Raw genomic sequence first — 22,212 nt, 5'->3', positions numbered from 1 at the left:
TGAACTACCCTAAAAAATAAGTACCTATATTATTGTGTTATTATTTCTATTGTTTCTGCAGCGAATGCTTGCAGCACTGCAAAGCTGGGGATAGCTGTGATTTCAGCAGCCATCAGACCAGGCTCTTGCACGGGAGAACCTGTGTGAGAGGGGCAGCGATTGGCAGGGAAACAGGAAGCCAGGAAAATGTGAGAGGGCCTTTAGTCTGAGAGGAGGGAAGCCCCCTGAGAGCCATTACTTTGAAAGCTGCTAAATGTCTGTTGTGACACTCGGGCCCCTGGGAAGCCAGAGGGGCAGCCCTCTCTCACCCTGCCCTGGCCTGGCGGTCCAGTGGTGAGTCTCACTTACCTTAGGGCCGCCTGGGTGGCCTGGCTCACTCCAGAACCATAGCCACTCGTTTCGCTCCAAGCAGCTGCAAAAAACTGCTCTGGCCTTAATGGACTGGAGTTCGTGCAGCGGTTTCTGCAGATTACGAGTGTCCGCGTTCTTCCGGCTATTTTTAACACATAAAGGCACCATGGTGCAGAGCAGCTCATGGGCTACATCAGCCGTTTATCACGGCAGATTGCCCCCAATTTTTTTTAACAGGTTTGCACCAAATGAGAGACCGGCACATGTTTGTAAGAGCTGCGAAGAGCTGAACGTGACAGCAACTGCAGTCGCGGTCCAGGGGGTTTGGAGTGGGGAGGGGGTCTGTGTCTGTGGGTGGCCGGTCCCTGACATGGTTTTGTCCACATGGCAGGCGACAGACATCAAACATGGCACACCGGCAGTACGTTCTGCTCCACTAAGTCCAAAGCCTCAGAAAGCCCAAGCCTTTTTGCCAGTAGCAACAATGAATGAATGAGTTTGTCGTTCTTTTATTTTGCTTTTTTACTTACTGAAATGTGTATATATTTTGTCTTTTTTTTGTTGGTCTGTGGTATGTAGTGGTGTGGCCTGGGAGAGCAGTGTTTAGAGTTCTGTGGTAGCCGTGACTTCCTCTATTGTTTTGAATAAGCCTCCAGCAGTCTGAAGCGTGTGTCGTGCATGCGGCATATGGCCTGACAGTTGGTCCAGAAGCAGACAGCATCCAAACAGGTTTGGATACACCCAGTTAGGCTCTCGTTAATGTGTCAGCTAAAAGTATTACTAACACCTAACAACTGTGTTGTGGCTGTCATTCTTAAAGGCGTGTGGCATTGTATTTTATACATCTATAGTGAACTTTACCTTTTGGACACATCTGGTTTTAAGTGTTCCTGCTGGTTTCACGAGTTAGTATTTTTAAATGGCTGCACTCATGATGGGATACACTTACTCGCAGTCTGCTGAGCCCATGTCCTGACAGGACAAGCTAAGCACTGCCTGTGTCTCTTCCTCATCCATATGGTGCCCACTGTTGTATCTGTATGTTTATATTTACAGTACACACATGCTGTAGGATTAAAATGTTCTAAAGACACATGCAATATTGTATTAATTTAACTGTAAACCTGTTTTGGGTACGACATGTGCCTCAGATATGACCAGCCTGGAATATAGTTCTGAAAATCTGCTGGAACTGGAAATATTTGAATAGAGAATGTTTTTTTTCTTTGGTGTTTTTTAATATCCACCTATAAATATCATTAATGAGTATGTATGTATAAGATATAGTATATTGAAGCAAGTAAGTTATATGATTCCACAGAGCATTTATTTAAGCAGTTATGATCATAAAAGATTTTAAAAGAAAATAAAGGCCATATAAATTGGATAGAGGCATCTGAAGCTGCAACCAATTGTGAAGCTGCTACTCTTCCCTTCGCTGGGTCTGTAGCCTGGGCCATCGGTGCTGTCACAAACTCGTCACGTGTCCCGGAGGGGCCTCGGGGATGTCACTGTGTCTCGGCCCGCATTGCAGAGGCGAGCCCTTCAGTCTCGCCAGAGTCCGGATGATTATGTCTTCAAGTGCCTGTATTCCACGGAGGTCCAGTTCAGGGAGCAGCGCAACTCAAGCCGTCTGACTATCATTTTAAAGACTAGTTAACTCCTGACCTCCAGCGCTGCTCCAATTGTACTGCACTGTACCAGCTGCTGCCTCTCTGTGCTGCTCTTATTATGCTGTCTGTTATTTATGGTGGGTTTTACCACATTCATCACTGCTTTTGAAAGGCTTAATGACAATTCTTCATAAATCTGCCTACTTTTGAAAGGTGTCTGTTGTGAATAATGATTTGTTTAATATTGACACATCCATACATTTCACCTGTTTGCTTTTGATTGTTCATCTGTTAAGATGTACAGTTTTTACATTAAACAAACACATTTATTTGGAGCTACGTACGAGTTCATAATGGCGTATTAAAAAGACGTATTAAAAAGCTCACACAGGTCATATATGTCAGTATATCATCACCTGTGTTTGTTCGGTGAAAGGAGTGAGATGCACGCAGACCACAGATATTTGTGGAATGCACATGTTTTAGACTGTGAAAGGGATTTTTCAGCAGAGATGGAGTGGCAATAAAAGCACACAGAGCCGGAACAGGAACAGGGACACAGCAATGGTCACATGACTATGTGTAATACACCAGAGATTGCGGCACATTCCAGCAGAAGCCAGAGTTGAGCACACAAATTAATAATTTGATTAGGGGAGTCGGTCTCTTCATGCTCTCGGTATTCAGCACAAGCAAGGCCTGCAGTACCTGAGCGAGTTTCAATTAGCCAGCTCTGCTGGGCCGCAGGATTTTATTGTTTGTGGGAATCAACCCACCAGAGGCTTGCCAGATTGAGGATAAAACGGTGGTGTGCTTGAGCCGTGTATCATAAATTGATCCTGTTATCATTCTCACCTAAATTGGAGGTTAAAAAAAGGAAAAATGAAAATTGTTCAATGGGTAGAGGACATACTCTTAATTAAAGAAAACCATTGCTGCTGCTGCGTTTAGCTTTCAGTGTCATTTTAGGCATCTGTAGCTATCTATGTTTCATTGCTGCCTGCCTGGTATCATCTTATCAAAGGTTGAGTAAGGTGATGTAAACGTGATTTTTTTCTTAACAACCATGCAGCATTGTTTCAGTTGAAGAAAAAATACAAGTTCCTTCTTCCTGTGTTCACTTTGACACACCACAAAATGCAAAAAGGTGCTGGAATCACGGTGGAATATTTTTGAAGGTTTTTGTCTTTAATCTGGGTGGTGGAAGGCAGTAGCAGCACCGTCACTCCCCCCAGACCCTCCTGACCCCCTGACCCCTGCCTTTGTAGTGTGGTGAGTGGTGCAGAGCTTACGATGGGCCTTGCATGGTGGAGGAAGTGTGTGACTGGAGCTGAAGGCCAGCCGAGCGACCCAGCCTCCCCCAAGGGGATTAGGCCATTGTGTGGCTGCACTCGGACCGGACCTGGCCACAAAGGAATTCCCAGAGTCACACGGGCAGCCACCAATGCCGATTCCTCCCCTCTAAACCCTGGAGGTTTCTCCTCCATCCGCCAGGCTAATTATAGCTCACACAGAGCTGGCACTGGATTTGATTAATTTCTTCAAGCTATTTATTGGCCTAGAATTTCCCAGCCTTCAGCTGCTCCTGCAAAAGAGTGCCTACAGCTACTCCTGAAGACAAAACAGAGGTGTGCTAAGTTATTAATTTTAGAAGTAAATTCATTTGACCACCATTTTCTTCCCTTTTGCCTCCTGATGGAAACTTATGAAAATGCAGATTTTTCATTTAAGTAATATTTTTCCAAAAGGTCAGTCTGCACCACAAATGACACTGGTTGCTCCTGGTGATTGTGGAATGAGTTTCATATTGTGAACAGAGGGCTATAGGGAATAGGAAAAAGGACTTCTTCACAGAGCAGCTGTAGTCCCAGAGTGAGTTGGAATAAGAGGGGGGTGGGTAGTCTTGGAGAAAAAAAAAGTGTAGACGCACGAAGGGAGTTTTGAGGATCCAGTGTTTTTCTAGGGCTCTTGGTCATCATTACTGGGGCTATTTCCCAGCCTCTCTTTCAGGAAGTGGCCTTTGTTCCGAAACATCCTGGTTGTTTTGTTGGGGCGAGGAGCAGACCCAAGCTTGACCCCTGTGTTCCCCGCAGAGAGCGCGCATACACAGCAGGCCTCTGTTCCCCCCGAAAAGAGCTCAGAGGTCACCCTAGTTCCTCATCCTCCCTCTCACACAAAGCACTGAACAGCGTTCAGCAATGCCTTGCTGCTCTCTGTGCCAAGAGTGTAGCAGTCTGTAAAGTTTTATTTGTTTGTTTTGTTCTGTTGTGTTTACCCCCACCCTGAGGGTGTTGTATTTGGCTCTGTGTGTATGTCTGTACATTTGACCATATGATATTATGCCTATCCTATCAAAGTGGCAGAGGAGAGTTAAACAGTAGTTTTCTGTTCTACTAAAAAGGTGAGGATCTGCAATCCCTGAATGCACATATGTTTGGTTTTAATGCTCCTCTTGGAATTAAGGTTTTATTTGTCTTGTGTAATTTTGTTGCTTCTGGCTTTGAGCTATTGATGGAGATTTGTCAAACCCTTGACAGTCAAAGTAGCCTCTGACGTCTGCGTAAGACACATTGCCATTGAAACAAAAGATTTCGTGTTTAAGTCCATGAATGAAGCAGATTGATGACCTTGACTTGCATCATCTTTGTAAGATGGTCCTGATAATATCATGCATTGCAGGCTGTTTATTTGTATTTCTGTCGCCCCAACAGTGAGAGCATTCCAGTGTTGAATGTGAGTGGCTGGAACATGGACGATGGGGGCTGGGCTCAGCAATGATCTTGTGTGTGAAAACCGTATGGTTGCTATAATCTCTTAGGGGCCAAGGTTGTCATGTGACTTTGGAGTTCAAGCTGGGTGAACGCCCGTCAGACAGGGCCACAGATCATTGCTCCTGATAGAAAGGGTTTTAGTCCTTTTTTCCTATAGAGGAGGAGGGGCATAATCCCTGACACAGCCTTTATTATGTCTACTGCTCATTTCCAAGTAGAGAACAGCTGAAGACATGGGTGCGGTGCTAGCCCATAGCACAGTAAGGATACAGTACCTTTCACTTTACGCTGGCAAGTAAATTAGTTGGAGCAGACCAGCCACTGCCTCATTGTCTTCTGTGTTATGACCAGCAGGCATTTGTGACAGTCAGACAGAGCAGGGGTGGAGGGCTCACTCGGTGGGGCTGCTGATTGGCAGCTGTAGAGGGCATGGAAGCTTGGAAGAATGCAGGCCTGTGTGACTCCCTTAGATAAATACGCCTCTGCGTTTAATGGGGCTCTGATTCCCAGGCGCCAGGCTCCCATTTCGTTTGTCTTGGCCCCCACCCCGTTCCATAATGTGAAAATCCTCATTGCTGTCTACACGACAACTTGCACCCGGGACCCACAGACCAACTAAGGTGGTGTGACAGAGATTGCCTCTGAAATTGAGAGGCATTCAAAGCCTGTGCTCATTTGGTAAATCTCAAGACTCCATTATGTCAGATGTTAAAAATCTGGCGAATTAGCAAGTAGGTGAAATCTGACTGATCTGGTCAAACCAGAATCCCATCATCCTTAGTGCTGCTGTGCAGGAAGACAGGGAGAGCAGAGTAGTATGAACTGATCCCACGTGCAGGTTACTGATACAGATGGATTTAGCCTGAGTTGATACAGACTTTATGGAGCCTCCAGGCAGAGAGGGAGAGAGAGGAAAAACGCAGCCCAAATGGAATGCGTTTCGCAGGCTGAGCGAGTGTTTTCGAAATGATGGATTTGTCACCACGATCCACAGAGTGTGACGAGTTTGCGGTGCACCCACCCCCAGCCTGCAAGCTCTCCCAGGCCTTGTTAACCAGGCCCCCGTCAAGCTACGGCTCAGTCACGTTCTACAGTAGCCACACAGTGGGGGTGATGGGGGCCTCAGCATCTACTGAGAAAACACCACTGTTTTAACCCTATCCAGCATGTCTTCAATGGGCACAAAAACCAGTTGGTAGTTTCAGAGGGGTTATTTTAAAAGTAGATGCCATGGGGTTTGACCAAAAATATATGTCTTGGTTTGAAATGGATTCATTTCAAACACAGGTTTTGTTTAAATTTTTACAGTCTAATTCACTCTTGTAGTAGTGAAGTTTTATATCAGGAATTAGGATATTATTCCACCATTTGTCTTTAATTTTTTATACCTGCATGTGGTATGTATAACTTTTGTTTTTCCAAAAGTCTTTTCAGAAATTACTTTCAACAGACACAACTTGCCTCCTTTGCATTTAGAAAAATCCTTTTGAAAGAAAAAAAAATCTTCCTCAAATAAAAACAAGATCATAGCGATTTTTATGTAGCATTGCTTACCATGCCCAAACTCCAGACATAAGAAACTAGAGTTTCAGTCATGAATTCAGTCTTTCTCCAGTTTGTATGGTTACCTAGACAGAGCCCCATAAAGAAACCACACTGACGTGACGTGGTGGAATGGGCATTTCTGCTTAGGTCGGCTGCCTGGCCTGGGCTAGGGTAGGTTAATATCCGTAACATAGGCTCCGGTATGGGGAAGGAGATCTCTGGCTTTGACCCTCTCTGGGTGAGGTTACCTTTCTATTATAATGGTAAGGGATCAGACATGAAGAAACATCAACAGAAAGTGTACTCTCTCACTGACTAACTCACTTACTGAGTGGCTCCCACAGTAAGAATGTTTTATCACTAGAGGGCAATAAGGCCAAAAAAGTAATTGCAGCCTTTGAATGGTGCCAATTCAGCTCTTGTTTTCATTGCTCTCAAGGAATGATAAATTGCTTGCGTGTCACTGTCGAACTTCTAGCAAAAGGAGTCTATGTTTATGTTCATTTTTTCATCTAATGTTACTAGTCCCAAGAATATTATTGCGAATATTATTGCAACAAGGCCTGTAGTGAAGCTGACAGTATGTGCTGGTATGTTATTTTTGCTGCTGGAATTGGTGAGGGGCATGGTGTTCAATGAAAAGGGAGAACAATGCACCAGCCTTTTAAAAGCTCTTGATGAAGTGTGATTTTTTTTCTAGGGTTTGCATTTTTTACTTATCCCATGCACATTGCACAAATTAAAACTAAAAATTAAATACATTAAAGTGTATTGTGTCCAAAATGATTTTGTCGTTCAAAGAAAAAAGTCGTTCTTAGTGTAAATACAAGCACTGCAGCAATGCTTTAAAATCACCATCAACATTAATTAGCATATGAGTGTATTTTATTTGAACTTTCCTCTTCAAATTTTGTCATTCGAATTGAAGTTGTACGGCTTACGCGTCTCATGCTTATAGAATAGGTTCAGCCGCAAGCTTTTTTTCCTGCTGTTGTCAGTCCAGCTGCTGACTGATGCAGACACTGCTTTCCTCCACAGGAGCAGAAATAACCAGTGCATGAGAGGCTGTGTTTGGGCTTCTCCTTACAGTTTGCCGGGGGGAGCTTTCCCAGACTTTACCTGCACAATTCAGTGATTGCGAGCTGGCCTTTGACCGGAAGGAGTAGTGGCACGTCAGCATTAATTAGCCGACCATGGCTGCTGCGCTGTCCAGATCTTCTATCCAGCGCTGTCACTCTAATCACAGTGCACCGCCTGCAGTCACAGTGAAAAGGAGGGGTGGGGAGCGAGTGGGCCGGGTGAGGCCGCAGTCCACAGCAGACAAGGCAGGGAGCGGAACGACATTATCTGGCATGTGTACAGTGCACTTGGGAGTTGTCGTTCGATCTATCCCTTACCCACAATGCCACAGCAGGGAGCTGTGAGTATGTGGCCTGTAGTGTCTCCTCTCCCTGTTTTGTATTGAATGGCTCTCGCAGTTGACTTGGATTCACATCAGATTCTTTACAAATCTTTTGTTCCAGAAAGAAAAGGATTTTTTTTTGTTGTGTGATCGAGCACAATTAGGGATGGTATGAATAAACTGTTTCATTGTGATTTCATCTGTGATTCGGCACCATCACACCAAATTGTCCCTCAGAACACAGAAAAAGCAGTGTCTCTGTTGGTACACTGTGTTTCTCTGGCTCCTCCTCTGTTGCAGACCCTTCTTGACATGGCTTATTTCTGTAGACAGTTGGCTGCTGCGACACTCTGAAGTCCCTGATCATGGCAGGAGTGTCCCAGTGCCGTTTTACAGCCAACATCATCCGGCTTATTAGAGAGAAACCTAAACTGCTTTAATGAGCATTAGGCTGCAACATAAATTTAATGACCTGTGCAACAAACAGCGCTGGCCCTGTTGCGAATGAATGTTAAGTAGTTTGTTATACAACACGGGGTTACAAAGAGTCATGTACATACAAACCCTTCTCAGAGAGGAGCCGCCACTGCACGTGTGTACACGTGCACAGTACACTTTTAATTATCCCCAGGGTCAGCTCCACAGAGGAACACATATAAGATTAATAAATGAACTCTGTGCAGTGTCACAGATTACGGCTACACACTTCAGGAGGCGGAGGGGGCGGGGGCTGCCCTCGATATCCCATGGTGACACGGCCTTTGGGTGCCGGGTGGAAGCTATCCCTCTTTGGTGGACAGACACAAGATTAATCAAATACCTCACAAAATCAGCACAGCAGGAGGCAAAGGCGAGACACAAGGTGCCCACAGCTAGCCAGCTGTCCGAGAGAAACAGAGAGATGAAGTAAAAAATAATAACAGTACCCTGGGCCCGAGCCAAAATCACTTATAACACTGCAGGGTGTGTGCATGTTCTAGGGGGGTGCACAACTATTGCCCCACAGCATGAAAACTGAGAGGCCCAGACATGCAAATTTCCTTAATTTCCCTTTATTTCTCTGTCCTGCTGTCCCACCACATGTTTAATCAGGGTTTTTTTTTTTTTTCCATGGTAACTACAGAACCTGAGGCCCAGTGAGAATTCTGCTTTTTTCCATGCTTCACATCAAGCCATGAGTAGATAAATATTTTAATATTCAAGTAACCTTTTAGTCACAAGATGGTATGGACAGACGCTGTTGTGCATTAGCAATGCCGACTACTTTATAAATAACAGGCAGGAGCATACCATTTCTGAAGAAGAAAGGCCATATATCTCCCCTGTGCCATTATTCTCTGTAGAGTTCAGCAGAGAGGTCACAGATCTGAGTGCTGGTGCAGCTAAAACCAACAAAAACATCAAGAGATGACATGCTCAAAGTGTCCAGGCACATCACTAAGTGCTCCTGCTTTACTAGGGTCTTCCTGGACGTTTTCAGACACTGGAATATAAATTATGAATGTGAATAGACAGTAGACTATGTAATTCTTTGTTGATAAAGAGAATGCACCATTCAAGTTTTTACTCGGAAGAAAGAACTTCTGGCAAATTGGTATTCTCCAACGAAGGTGCTGTACCGATGTTCTTTGAAATGAGTTTCAGAATAATTTCAGCAAAGGCAGTTTAAGTTTTCCTTCTTCAAATCATTTATATCGATACCTTCTAATGTGGGAGGTTTGCAGCAACTTTCTCATTTCAGTGCTGCTTTCTCTTTGAAAACAGTTTTAAACTTTAATGCAAAAGGAAAGTCCTGCATACTCAGTAAGTTTTATGTCTGACCGCTGAGCGCCTGGCTGCTGCAGCAGGGTCTCAGCAGTCCCCTTTGCGGAATTACTTCTTGTGGTTTAATAGATGGAGCATGTGAGAGAGCACCCGTGAGCTTTGTCGAATCATCCAACACATGTTATCTCTTTAGCTGTTTTGTTGCAGATGTTTTGCAGTTTCAGCCGGGAGACACAATTGCTTTCACGCTGGACTGTACCATTCATAAATGCCGGTGTATTGCAGACACACGTTTGTTTTAATACGCGTCTCATTAAGCTGCATCTCAGCTGCAGAGGTTTTTCCATGTTTAGGGAAAAATGTGATTGCACTGTTTACTGCTGTATACACAGAAGAAGATTTTATCATTACTGCAGCAAAAAGTGATCAAGGAAAAATAGGGGTAGGAGAAATATTGACAACAACACTTTGTAATTCTTGAAATAAAACATTTTATGAGTGAGATACTTGAGAATATGCATTTGAACATGGAATTCAGGTTCAAATGTGTGGCAGTTTATAAATATGGAAGTACATTTAGTTAAGTCCACCACTGGTGCATAGAAATTATGTCTGTCAAGTGCCAAAATAGCAATTATTGCAAATCTCTCACCCTTAGTGTTTATGTTGCTTGCTCACTCTGTAGCTCAACAGAAACATGATTGCAGTCCTGGGTGTTTTATCTTTCAGATAAAAACGTAAAGCAAATAAGTAAAGCAGATAAAGCAAAGCTTTAGAGCAGTCTGCTGATGCTGTTCCACATTCCAGCCAGCAAGCAAGCCAGCTCAAAGCATTCCAGCTAATACAGCTAACTAGCAGCCATATGCGTACACATTAGAAATAACTTATGTCACCTGTCAGGGTACTAAACTACAAGGCACAGGAAATTTAGAGTTATCGTGAATACTGGTATATCGATTTAGTGCATTTCGTGGTTTGAGGCACATCCAGGTGAGCTACTTTATATTCCACAATATTCAGCAGAGACCAGGATAGCAGCAACAATCAATTTGAAAGAGAAAAAGCTTACTATGCAGTCATCTTTTGTCTCTATCCTTTTTTCTGCATTGTAGATGATCTAACATAATGGTGGCGGGTTTGAGCCAGGATAGTTGCATTTAAAGCACAGCTGAGGACTTTATATGCTCTTTATGAAGTGATTATGAATAACTGGAATGCTGCAGCCATTGGCTAAATTGTCTCAATTAGATTACCACCTATATAAGTATTTATTTATTTGTTTATTTACATCCTATCAAATTATGCCACTTGCCCAACACTTATTCCTGTGATTTGGTCTTTTGGCTTTTTTGGGGTCACATCATCTGAAGGGTGCGTTTTTCTGCTGACACTGTTCAGTGACAGGCGGATGAAAAGTGGGAGCAGACTGGGAACAGAGATAATAAAGTGAGGACAGCCTCAGACAATGGCTCCTCCTGAGCTTTATGGGTGAAGGTGCGTGGCACATCCGTGGAAATGCTCACACCGGTGAAAGATTGCACCCCTGTGTATACCCCAGCCCACACTGAAAAGCGGGCACTCCACTCTATTTATTCAGCCATCAATCACAATCAGACTACCGCCTGCTTGCCCTCCGCCCTCCACCCCCCCACAAAAAAAACCCAAGACCGCGCTGGGCCGTTTTTCTGTGAAAGCATTGTGATCTCATTTTTATCAGTTCCTTCCTCTGCCCCTAGACAGTTAAGATAGCACAACCAAGGATTCCAAATATCTTAATGGATTAGCAAGTAGGAGATAGGGGTGACCAGAGGAAGTTTATTTTTCCCCCCCTTGTGATGAGAGGGATGATAAGTACCACTTCCACTCAGACTACTGTGACTCTGTGAAAGAGCTCTGTTTCACTAACCACAAGGTGAAGCCCTCTCAGAACGTGTGCCAAGATTAAGGTACTGTGCAGTATGATTAAAAGAAGCTTCCGAAGGCAGAGCAGGAGCCTTGGGTGTCTCTTTTAAACAGCTTTTATCTACCTTCATCTCAAATGAGTGCTTCTTCCTATTTTATTGATCAGTTGTACTCATTTGTACAATTGGAAAGTTCTCTCTGTTGGTCACTTCATACATGTAAACCTGTATTGATGTTTTTCAGGGGAGCATTACATTACATCATTGGCATTTAGCAGACGGTATTATTCAGAGTGACTTAGAACAGTTTTTTTTTTTAAAACACGTTATCCATTTATACAGCTGGATATTTACTGAGGCAGTTGTGGGTTAAGTGCCTTGCCCAAGGGTACAGCAGCAGTGCCCCAGTGGGGAATCGAGCCAGCAACCTTTTGGTTACAAGTCCTGCCCCTTAACCACTATGCTACACTGCTGGTAGCAAAACCTGTTATTGCGTGGAAAACATGGGATGTTGGCATTCTGGTCAGTATCCTTTTGCATCTCAATGAACCTTGAGCAAACTTGTCAACTTGAATGCCTTAGCACTGCCACTTACATCTTAAATAGATGCTGCCTTCATTTGAAATACAATATATTTCAAATGATACAATATATCGGCTGCAAGTTTCTGAATGTCAGGATATTTAATTTGATTTGAACTTGTTTTGATACTGTTCAGTCTTTTTTCAGACACAGACCCTGGGACCATTATGCTAGTGTTATGGACTCCTTTGCTTAGTGTTGCTTCTTCTCAAAGCAAAAACTATGACAATGCACACAATGTTACGACTTTCCTTTTGCTGCACTCAGGCCTTTCCTGACACTATTGATGACCACCTCCCTTTCCTTGAATGGAAATCAAGGTATTTGTTCCCTATATGAAGAATAAAATGCTGTGTCTATTGTCATATTTTGTCTTTTGTCTGTCTGTATGAATAACAAAGACTGTTCTTTCTGCTCATAATAGATTTTATTTTCTTGAATATGTGAACTTCATAGATTTCAGTTTCTTTTAACTGTCTTGATATCTTGGAGTTTTGTTAACTTTTTCTAATGACAAATGAAAAATGTACCTTCTTTTGTCGAAGCTACAACTTTTCAGGTTTTTGGGGGACATTGTTCCCATATTTCTAGTTTTCTTTTAATTGCTTTCTCTTTGTATTGAAATTGTCTTTGGCTTCCAAACATTTATAGCAGCTGAAAATCTTTGGGTTCAATTGTAAAGCCACTACTGGAGCATAGAGAGGAGACAAGTCAGTGGCATTATGATTATGTGTGGCCCTACACTTTTATTCCTTTGAATATTGTTTGCTATGCACTGAATTCTTACAAATTATTGTTACCTAGTGAAAATGTTTCTGTTACTCCCCTTCCTTCAGTTACAGCAAAGTTTCTTTCAAATACAAAAGTGACCCATAGCTCTGTGACCTCACATTGAAAATGAAAACGTGCAGTGAAGAAGTACTAAAGGAAGGAAAAGCTTGCATTGTACTGTTGTAAAGTTTCCTCTGCTTCTTGTGTTGGTAAAGGTGGAAATGGTGCTGCTTGTATTTCAGTTCACCTCTCCATAATTTCATTTGTAGTTTTTAGTAACTGTGCAGAGAAGCACACTAGATAATTAAATGTGCTTTTTTTGATGGAAAGGTATTTTTAATCTGAGATGTGCCAGCATAGTGATTTCAGTTATTTCACAGAGAAATTAACTTTTCAACCCCTCTTTACTTCCTTCACATTGTTCCTGTGGATCAAGTTCACAGAGGCAAGCTAACTGTTATTTTGGTTGGCCAGGTAACCCTACACCCACACTCCAGGTTGAATGGGCCTTGGCCCGGGTGGGCCTCAATGAGTGGGGTGTAATCATGAGGAGGGCCTTTCATTGCAGTGAGCGGGACAGGAGGCAGGGCCGCCTTTATGCCCCAGCCAGCCTAATTTTATCGGCTCGGGTTTCGCGTGTGCTTCCTGCCAGATCTGTATTTCAGAGCTCTCTGATGCTATTTACAAATTTTGGGGCTTCATCCCCCACCCCACTGTGGTGATGAATCCCACTCCCACTCCCAGCATCAGAAAATAATGAAACCACAGGTCCCAGAGAGCATGCTCAGCCATTGTCCCCCCCCCCCCTCTCCACTTCCTGCCTTTCAGGGCTCCACATTGTTGAACAGACCCCATTGTTTACCCTCAACCCCTGTCTGTCTGCATGGCAGTGAAGGATGTTGAAATGGGGGTATTTATTTTTCAAAATGCAATTTGGTGTGAGGTGTGGGATTTTTTTTATGTTGTATTTACAGATACAGTTTAAATAGTCTTCTCTGTAATAGGGTATGCAGGATATGCAGGGTGAAGAAGGGTGAAAATGCCTTGAGGGTGCATGCACCAACTGCTGATCTCTGAGTTGTCAGTGCAATTTAGCTGTGTTTGTGAGAGAACAAGTATCTGCTGTTTTGATTCAGTGGAAGCTGCAGCATGAAGACATGCAGAATCATGTGCTCCTTCTTCAGATTGAAGTAAACTGAAATATTATTGCTGCAGTGCAGTGTACATAAGTTGAATGAAATATCTGTACACTTGTTTACTGCATATAAAGATGTTTTGGATTTTTATATGTTCAACTAGCATTTTAACTTGCATATCTTTCATATCTCATATCTCTTTCATATTTTATAAATATAATTCTAAGTGTAGCTGCTTTGTCCTGTATTAATATTTTAAGATTTCTGCTATCATGGACGATATAGCCAAATCCTGCTCCTTCACATTCACTCTCTTATCTCTGCCCTATATGTGAGAATTGCCAGACTCTGACTATTTCAGTCAAAAAGGATGCCCTTTGATGCCTTTTCTCTTTTTTTTTTTTTCTTGATGAGGATTTCTGCAGATGTTACACTTTAAGTGGAATCGAGCTTTAATGATGGCTTTTCCACTCGGATGAAAACATTTGAAGATGGCACTGCCTTCAGACAGCCTATCATGTCTGGTCAGCAGTTTTGTGCCACTGTTTATGAGCTGATGTCCACCTCAGCGATGTATCTGGTTTCATCTACTCCTTGGAATAGTGCTGATATGGGGGACATGGGCGGAGACCCTGTGGAGGGTTTTGTGTGGTTTTGTCCCTGAGGCAGCACCATAGCTAAGTGCACTCTCCCCACTAGAAGACCTAACCCCAGCACCTTGGTGTTGGCTGTGACTGCGGTTAGATTAATGTGTCCAGGGCTCGATCAGTCATCTAGCTACAGTTATTAGAGCCAGGTCAACCCCAAGCGGGCAACTCCCCCTCCCCAAAGTTTGTGCCGGCCTTGGGTGATCAGCAGTTTGTCGAGCTGGGGCCGCCACTTGCCTCCTATTACCACGGGTTCCTGGACTGTTAATAAAGGCGGCAGGGCCGGCCATATATACTGCACTGTGTCAGGTGGCCTCTCCCTGGGGTGAAATAAAAGTCCTATTAACATGCTCCTCCTCATTGGTCTTGACAGCTTGATCAATTAGCCTCCTCTTTAGATGACCTCTGCGGTTCTGTGACAAGGAGGTGAGGCCAAAATGAATCGTTCCTTCATGTAATGGGCTGAACTCTGCTGCAGAAGGTTCTCTCCCTCTCCCTCTCCCTCCAGTTCTCGCTCTCTTTCTCTCTCATCATGTCAACAAAGTATTAGGCAGTTTGAAACATAGATGGAATGTATTATGTGTGTCCATGTGCATCTGGGTTGGAGGAACACCCAGGCTGTAGACAGTGGATATTGGTCAGAGGGTGTGGACAGAGAATGGCCCATGTAGTAAGAGTTTGTGAGAAATGTGTGATTTTTGTGTGATGCCTGCAATGCACATGGCACAACAGAAGGCATTTTTGAGACAGATATTGTCTTGCTGTGAACAAACCCTCACGTTTTTTGGTTTCCCTTGTGTTTTTGTCTTTATCTGTTTCTGTTTCAGTCTGTGTTTGTGTCTGGAATTAATACACAGGGCTTTACAGAGAATTGCAAAAAAAAACAATGTAAATTAAAATGGGTAGACACGAACAAGAGAACGTACTGGGTGATTATAGCAGAAGTAGAATAGTCTTGGGTGTTTCTGCAAATAAAATTCACAGTTCACTAAAGCTAAATCCAAAGTGGTTTCTAGAATTCAACTGGTGTGCCTTTGAAGTCCAGCCAGTGTGATACCTACTTTTTTACACATAATCTTAATCAGTAATGGTGTTGCTATAGATTGATGAAGAATGGACAGTATTTTCAGCCTTGATGGCAGTGCTCTGCATTTGAACGGTAAGCCATCTTTTAAGGCAGATTAGTTCTATCTGTTTCCCTGTGCTATGGTTTTATGCTGCCATTGGCCACAAAATTCAAATAACTGAATAAGTGTCGCCACCTCTGAATTCTGTGTACATTTGTGAAAACATCCCCAGGGTAATTAAAACATTTAGATATATAGTGTGTGCACATTTGGGATTTGATTTCCAGCCTACCGGTTTCTGCTGAATAACATTGGTGCAAAACGAGGTGTGAAAAATTAGTTTGGCTTCACATTGGTTAAATTCTATCCATTTACTGCCCTGGAGATTCATGATGGAGTTTCTATATTGAACTACCATTCCCAGCATTTCAATATTTTGTTGAAAAATTGGGCAGTCAAAAAAGGATGAATTCCTGCCAAAATTATGTGTTTGTGTGTACTCTGCTGTGTATTGGGCGGAAGATATACTGCTGTGACTTGCTATAGTCCACAACAGCCAATGCTAAATGTTCAAAACTATAGGCTTGTTACATAGTCACTCTATTATTTTTATTCATCATTGAATGCCACAGAAGGAAGCTGTAATGTATTAGGTAGATGATAGACATTTTTTCTTATTTTTAATGCTGTACTCTTGAGGTGCAGATTAAGCCACTGTCCTGTCATTTCACAGAACTAAAATGTTAACTGATTAAAAAGAAACTACAATGTAAAGGATGCAGAGAAATCAGTTATCAGTCTGTGACTCCCATATTCAGGTTGTGTCACTAAAACAGTTTGTCCACTGGTAAAACTTCCTTTGGTGTTACTGAGACATGTAGTTGTGTCTGTCTCTGGATAACCACTCCAAGATATCTATATGATATAAAAACAGAGGTCCATGAAGAGGACCTTGTGGGATTCCATATCTGTGCTTTAGTTATGAACAATATGTATCTTAGGTCAATAAACCTATTGATCACAAAACTTATGAGACAGCTGTGATGTAGAAAGGATACATTATTTCCTAGCAGATGAAATTATGTTTAGCCATTATGTCAAAACTGAATAAACTGAACACAGCGTATTGATAAAGTAGAAAGTTAATTTGTACAAACTACTAAATGGGCTGTTAGTTTTATTAATTTGTATCAACAACATTGACACCAATGGAACTAAATATAAATAAACAAGTTAAAAAGACTCTGGAAGACAGTAGCTGTGTTGTCTGACTTTTATAGTGTTTCTACAAAAAATCTGTTGCAATTGTACCTTGAAGTGGAGTGCTTTGATGAATATGGGCTTTAGTGGGGAGAGCAGCAAAACAGAAATCCAACTAACTGAAAACCACAATGGAACGTTGATATTATAGATGTAGATAATGAGAGCTGTAAATCCTGTCAGGAAAGCCATCTCAGGGTGGATATTTTGACTTGAACAAAAATGCATCCCAGCAAAGTTCACAGCGGCTTGAGTTCAGCATTTTACTGTTAACATCACATCCTTGCCTGATTCTCGTGTTGATAAGAATATAAATAAACAAAAGCTACAAGGCAGTCAGTGGCAGAAAAACAAATCTCTGGATGTTTTTTTAAGACAGAGACAAAAGTACTTCAGTTTAGGCTGCCCTACGCACAGCGAATCCGGGGCGTCCAATGCATATCCCAGAGGGCCAAAATACAGCAGGTTTCCCAGCCCTGTTTAAATAAATAAGTCTTGGAAATGAGAGAGATGGACTCAGGCAAAAAGAATTAATCTGGATTGATTCAAGAGGCTTGAGTGGAACAAAGCCAGTCAACAGGCCACTCCCAAGGATAAGGAGTTGGGCTCCATTTCTCAGCAGCTGGACCTTAGGGATGGAGACCTCCAGCTGAGTCTAAGGTATGGTGATTACCTGTAAAGACACACCTTTCTGGTTTTACTGAGCATGTCATTTCAGATCAAGTTACTGGTCTTCCAGGTTTATGTTACCTATGTAATGATATACACCAGCAACCAAAAATCCTCAGGTCTTCCCTAAGTATGGCTCATTATATTTTTAGTTGCTAGTGTAGCTGTTCATGTCCAGTTTGATTACATTTGTTGTCTTTTTTAGATTACATTAGCAGCTGTAAATGGGGAAACAAAACATCACAGTGCTTTTCTAAAGTAGCATGTTTAACTCAACAGATGCCTTTCACAGTTTACTTCTGTATCAAGTTTCAGTATCCTGAAAAAGAATGGAACAGGGAGTTGCAAGGGAGGTAGATTCCCCAGCTGACTTTACACAGGATACTAACAATACCACTGAAGTTGGAGACAAAATAAAACACCCTGCATCCCAGAATGTGTCACTCTTTGACAAGTGCCAGGTAGAGCTCTTTGACTATCTCTCCAAAGATGTGCTCCGTAAGACCAGCCAAATCAGGACAAAGTCCACTTTCCCACCATCAAGCCCTTACTAGCTATTCCCGTTTTCCCTCCTAAAGACCTTTTGCTGTCAGGGGAAAAAAGATCGCTGTATAAAGAATATGTGTGGCCTTAATTGATTATTGACAATGTGTACATGAGGGTAAATGGGTTCTGCCTGACATGAAACTCAAAGACAACTGTGGATTTAACCTGTTTCTGACTGCTGTGAAAATAATCATTAAGGTCCCGCCCTCCAGGAAAACCCGAAAAGGTTGCTTTTTGAGTTTTCCACGTAATCCCATTTTCTTTGTAATCATCCCGGATGAGGCACCATTTAATTCGACAGCTAGTAGAGTCTATTTCATGAATACAGCTGTTTATATTTGTCCATTTGTAACGTTGTCCAGATGGCGAGAGAGTTGCGCAGTATCTAATCGGGTTTCAGGAGTCAGAGCATCCCCATGGTACAGTATAATTAGACCCCTGTCTTTGCCTGCAGAGGAAACAATGTTTCCTTCATGGGATTTGGCTGTCATCGGTCTTTATCGAGGTTCACAAATGTACTTGTGGAGAAGGTATATTTCATACTGTGACTTCAACAATGGGGTCATTGTTGGAAGTCTTGGTTCATATATTTTGGTTTTCTGGAGTTTATGTCCCAGAAGAATGTGTAATGACTTGTTTTTTAAACTTCAGATACTGCAGTTCTGACTTTATTAACATGTCTTAAATGTAGAATCAATAGATATTTATATTGGTGATAGACACAATGAATAGTATAGATGAATTTTAATACATATATTAGTTGTTGCTTTTGATAATAAGGCTTAAGGCTTTTGGCAATGATTGGTAATTCTTACCAATCATTTTATTCATTCAGATAATTTTCTGCAGTAATTTCCTCAGTCCAGTATTGGTTTTGAAAGCTGAGGGTACTGGCAAGGCTGTCTTGGCCCCTGTCTTCTAATTCATAAGTTCAGACAATTATGACACTACATTAGCACCATGCAGAAAAACTGTTCCTTTAATCTGATTTTCATTTTCATTTCACCACCAGCAGTCCAGAGGTACCTTTTTCATTTGTGTCACAACTAGCCTCCATTGCGCTCGATACTCATTGGCCGCTGCAGACACGGTGATCCCTCACTGTAACAAAGTCTATCGATGTTCCCGAGCCTGATTTCCCCCTGGTCAAATACAATAGAAACTCTATGGCTCTAAATGACTCAAAAATAGTAGCAAAGCTTCTGCTGCATTCTGTTCTCCCAAATGCAGCAAAACCAGCAGGCTAGGGTTGTGCATGCCCATATGGCCACAGCCTCATGCAGACTTTTTGTTACTGCCGTAACATGAAGTGTTGTGTTACCCTACTATGCATTTCTACCCAGGAACAACAAGAATGTGGAAATCATTTGGCTTGATTCATTCTTTAACACTGTTTTTTTTTTTGTTCTTTTTTGTGATCCATTGACCTTGTTTTAATCACTGTATAAGACTGTTGCCCTGTTATTGCTATGGTAATATACTTGTCCATCAGTTTTGAGTACATAAACAGTAAAGGGCCCGAAGCCTTGCTTTAGTTTCTTCTTATAGCTATTTATAACCAGGTGCTTCCACTCTCTTTTCATAGTAGTGGGTCAGCCTTTTCGCTCAATTTTACATTCCTGATATCTATAATGTAGTGCAGCAGGAGCTCAGCCTGCTATGTCTACCTTCACATCACTTGCAAAGGATAATTCTGTAAATAATGATTTGACAAGATGACATTGTTACTTGCATCTTCCTCCGGCAGTCATTTTTTGAAGGTGTCTACTTGTCTGTTCCCTCAGGACGCCCTGGTTCAACGGATGGGGCTTCAACTTGCCTCGGGGCCAGTCTCTGTTGGACAAGTGGAACCAGGTACCAGAGGGCATTGACATCCTCATGACACATGGGCCTCCACTTGGTAAGTTCAATTAACCCATCCCCACACTCTCATTACCATAATAAATGGAGTTTTCTTAATTATTATAACTGTGTGAATATCTTAATTGATTTAAGACAGTTATTTGAGACTGTCAGATGAGGCTGTCTTTCCAAACTCTCCGGTGGTGACTGCATTAATTTTGCATAATTGACTTTCCCAGATGTATACTTTTCAGTGTAAAAAAGCAGCCTGACTCATATTTTCTACTGCTTATAATATATGGGCTAGCTGCCTGCTGCTCCAGATCTTTAATGTGTACTTGTCTTTTGTTTTGGTTTGGTTTTGTGCTTTGGGCTTTATTGCCTTTCCTAAGTAGAGTTCTGCTCTGGACGTGCAAAGCAGGGGCCACATTGATGGTGTGATTTCACAGACTTGTGATTTGCACTTGCAACAGTCCAGAGAGCTATCGTTAGTTACTGGAAGAGTTCGCTTTTGAGGACAAGGTGTGACTGTGTGGTTGGGTGTGTGTGCTCTGCAGGATTCCGGGACTGGGTTCCAAAGGAGCTCCAGCGGGTGGGGTGTGTGGAACTGCTCAACACCGTTCAGAGGAGGGTACGCCCCAAACTCCACGCCTTTGGGGGAATTCACGAAGGTGAGTGCTGTAGTATTCTCACTACACTGCAACCACAGTCATTGTGTGGTTTCTATGTGACTACTACAGCATTAGTGTGGATAATAACAGCATGGTGTCTGATGCCTTTTTACAGACCAGGGACATCAACATTGCACAACCCTTCTTAAGGAATAGAGCTCTTAGTGTCAGAGATAATGTCCAATCGTCTACTGAGGCAAAATGGAAAAATAAGGCTGGCACTCATTTGATCCAGATGAATCGGGGGTATGAGGCTTTAGTGGACCACAGACTCTGTCCTCTTGTCCCAAACATTGTGGTACCTGAAAGCCAAGGTGTCTGGCATGGAGGGTCACTGGGTCTTCAGGGAGCAGCTGCTGCTCAGGGCCACAGTGCACAGTATTTTCTCAACACTCCTTACTGGCTCAGTGTTATTACCAGGGTTATGCTATGTGGGAGGCAGAGGTGCAGAATGGATGTCTTGTGGATCCGCAGTCTGATCTGTACTCCAAAGGTCTTTTCTGCTGCTGGGCTTCAAGCAGTAGAAGCTGGCATCCCATCCCTCATGCCTTTGTGTATTTTAATTAAAGGTAGAATTAATGTCGAGGAGAAAATCTGCCTGCAGGGAAATTAGACAGCTATTAGGGAGAGAAACACTTTGTAGTATATATTTCTTACTCATGGACAACAGTTCAGGTGCACAAGTCATTTTTGTTATGTGTGGGTGGGGCGTGTATTCCAGAACCAGCAGGCTCTGACCAAAAAATAAACTGTAGCATGCTACATTTCTTAATATTCTGCCCCATTGTAACATATCTTGTTTATTCAGATGAATTTAATGTGTGCCATTGTGTGCACTTGTATCATAGACAGTTTTATCTTTACAGTTTGGATATGAACAGTGTGGGTGGGTATGGGGGTCCAGCTTTAGGTGACAGTTCCATCTGTTCTAGGATGTTTTTTGTTCTGGAGTTGACTGTGCAGTGGCTTTCTCACCCCTGTAGGGTATGGCATCATGACGGATGGATACACAACCTACATCAACGCCTCTACCTGCACGGTCAGTTTCCAGCCCACCAACCCACCTATCATATTCGACCTCCCCAACCCCCAGGGCACATGAAGCCATAGGAAGCCCTGTAAAACTCCATTTTTTTAACAATTCGTCAGACAACTTCTACTAAATGTTTCTTTTCAAAATGTTTGTCTTTTGTAAACTTGCTGGTACAAAATTTAAAAAAAATACACAGAAACCTGATTTGAAGACATAATAGTGGGAAAAGGTCATGTAATTGAAATTGAGTTGGATCTGTAAGATAAGGAACTTGTGAATTTGTATAATTTCCTTATATATTTTCTTTGCGGTCGCTGGATACGTTGATATTAAATGCCATTGTTATTTTGTATGTTCCTTTTATCAGGACAATTAAGCTTTCTTTTGGCAGACCAGGAAACTGCCTTAAACCAGCTTTACAGTACGTAGGGAGTGTGTCTTTTCCAATAGTAGAGAAGAAGGCCCTTATTTATTCTCCGTGATGAATCAGGAATGAAACATGCTTTCAGAGGAACATCAAGTACAAGTTCAGGGAAGAAATTCACTAGTACCTCACTCTGCAGATAATTCAAAGTATGGCAAATGAACCCAAATGTAATGTAGCCTCTATTCTAAATTTGTATTTTCATAACCTGTTATGA

At 42.4% G+C, this 22,212-nt stretch overlaps 1 protein-coding gene across 2 annotated transcripts in view; it reads left to right on the top strand.

The window, feature by feature from the left end:
• The window catches only part of mpped2a (metallophosphoesterase domain containing 2a), a 42,798-nt gene extending 21,117 nt beyond the window's left edge, over positions 1-21,681 (top strand). For both annotated transcript variants that reach the window (XM_036535175.1, XM_036535176.1), the window contains exons 5-7: positions 19,810-19,925; positions 20,425-20,538; positions 21,522-21,681. In XM_036535175.1, coding sequence (XP_036391068.1) covers positions 19,810-19,925; positions 20,425-20,538; positions 21,522-21,640 — 349 coding nt within the window. In that variant the 3' untranslated portion in view covers positions 21,641-21,681. The remainder of the gene's footprint in view (positions 1-19,809; positions 19,926-20,424; positions 20,539-21,521) is intronic.
• Positions 21,682-22,212: the final 531 nt, after the last annotated feature.

Source organism: Megalops cyprinoides, chromosome 8, assembly GCF_013368585.1.
Source record: "Megalops cyprinoides isolate fMegCyp1 chromosome 8, fMegCyp1.pri, whole genome shotgun sequence".
NCBI lineage: Eukaryota > Metazoa > Chordata > Actinopteri > Elopiformes > Megalopidae > Megalops > Megalops cyprinoides.
The sequence above is the reverse complement of the archived record's forward strand: the minus strand, read 5'-3'. Positions and strand labels throughout refer to the sequence as shown.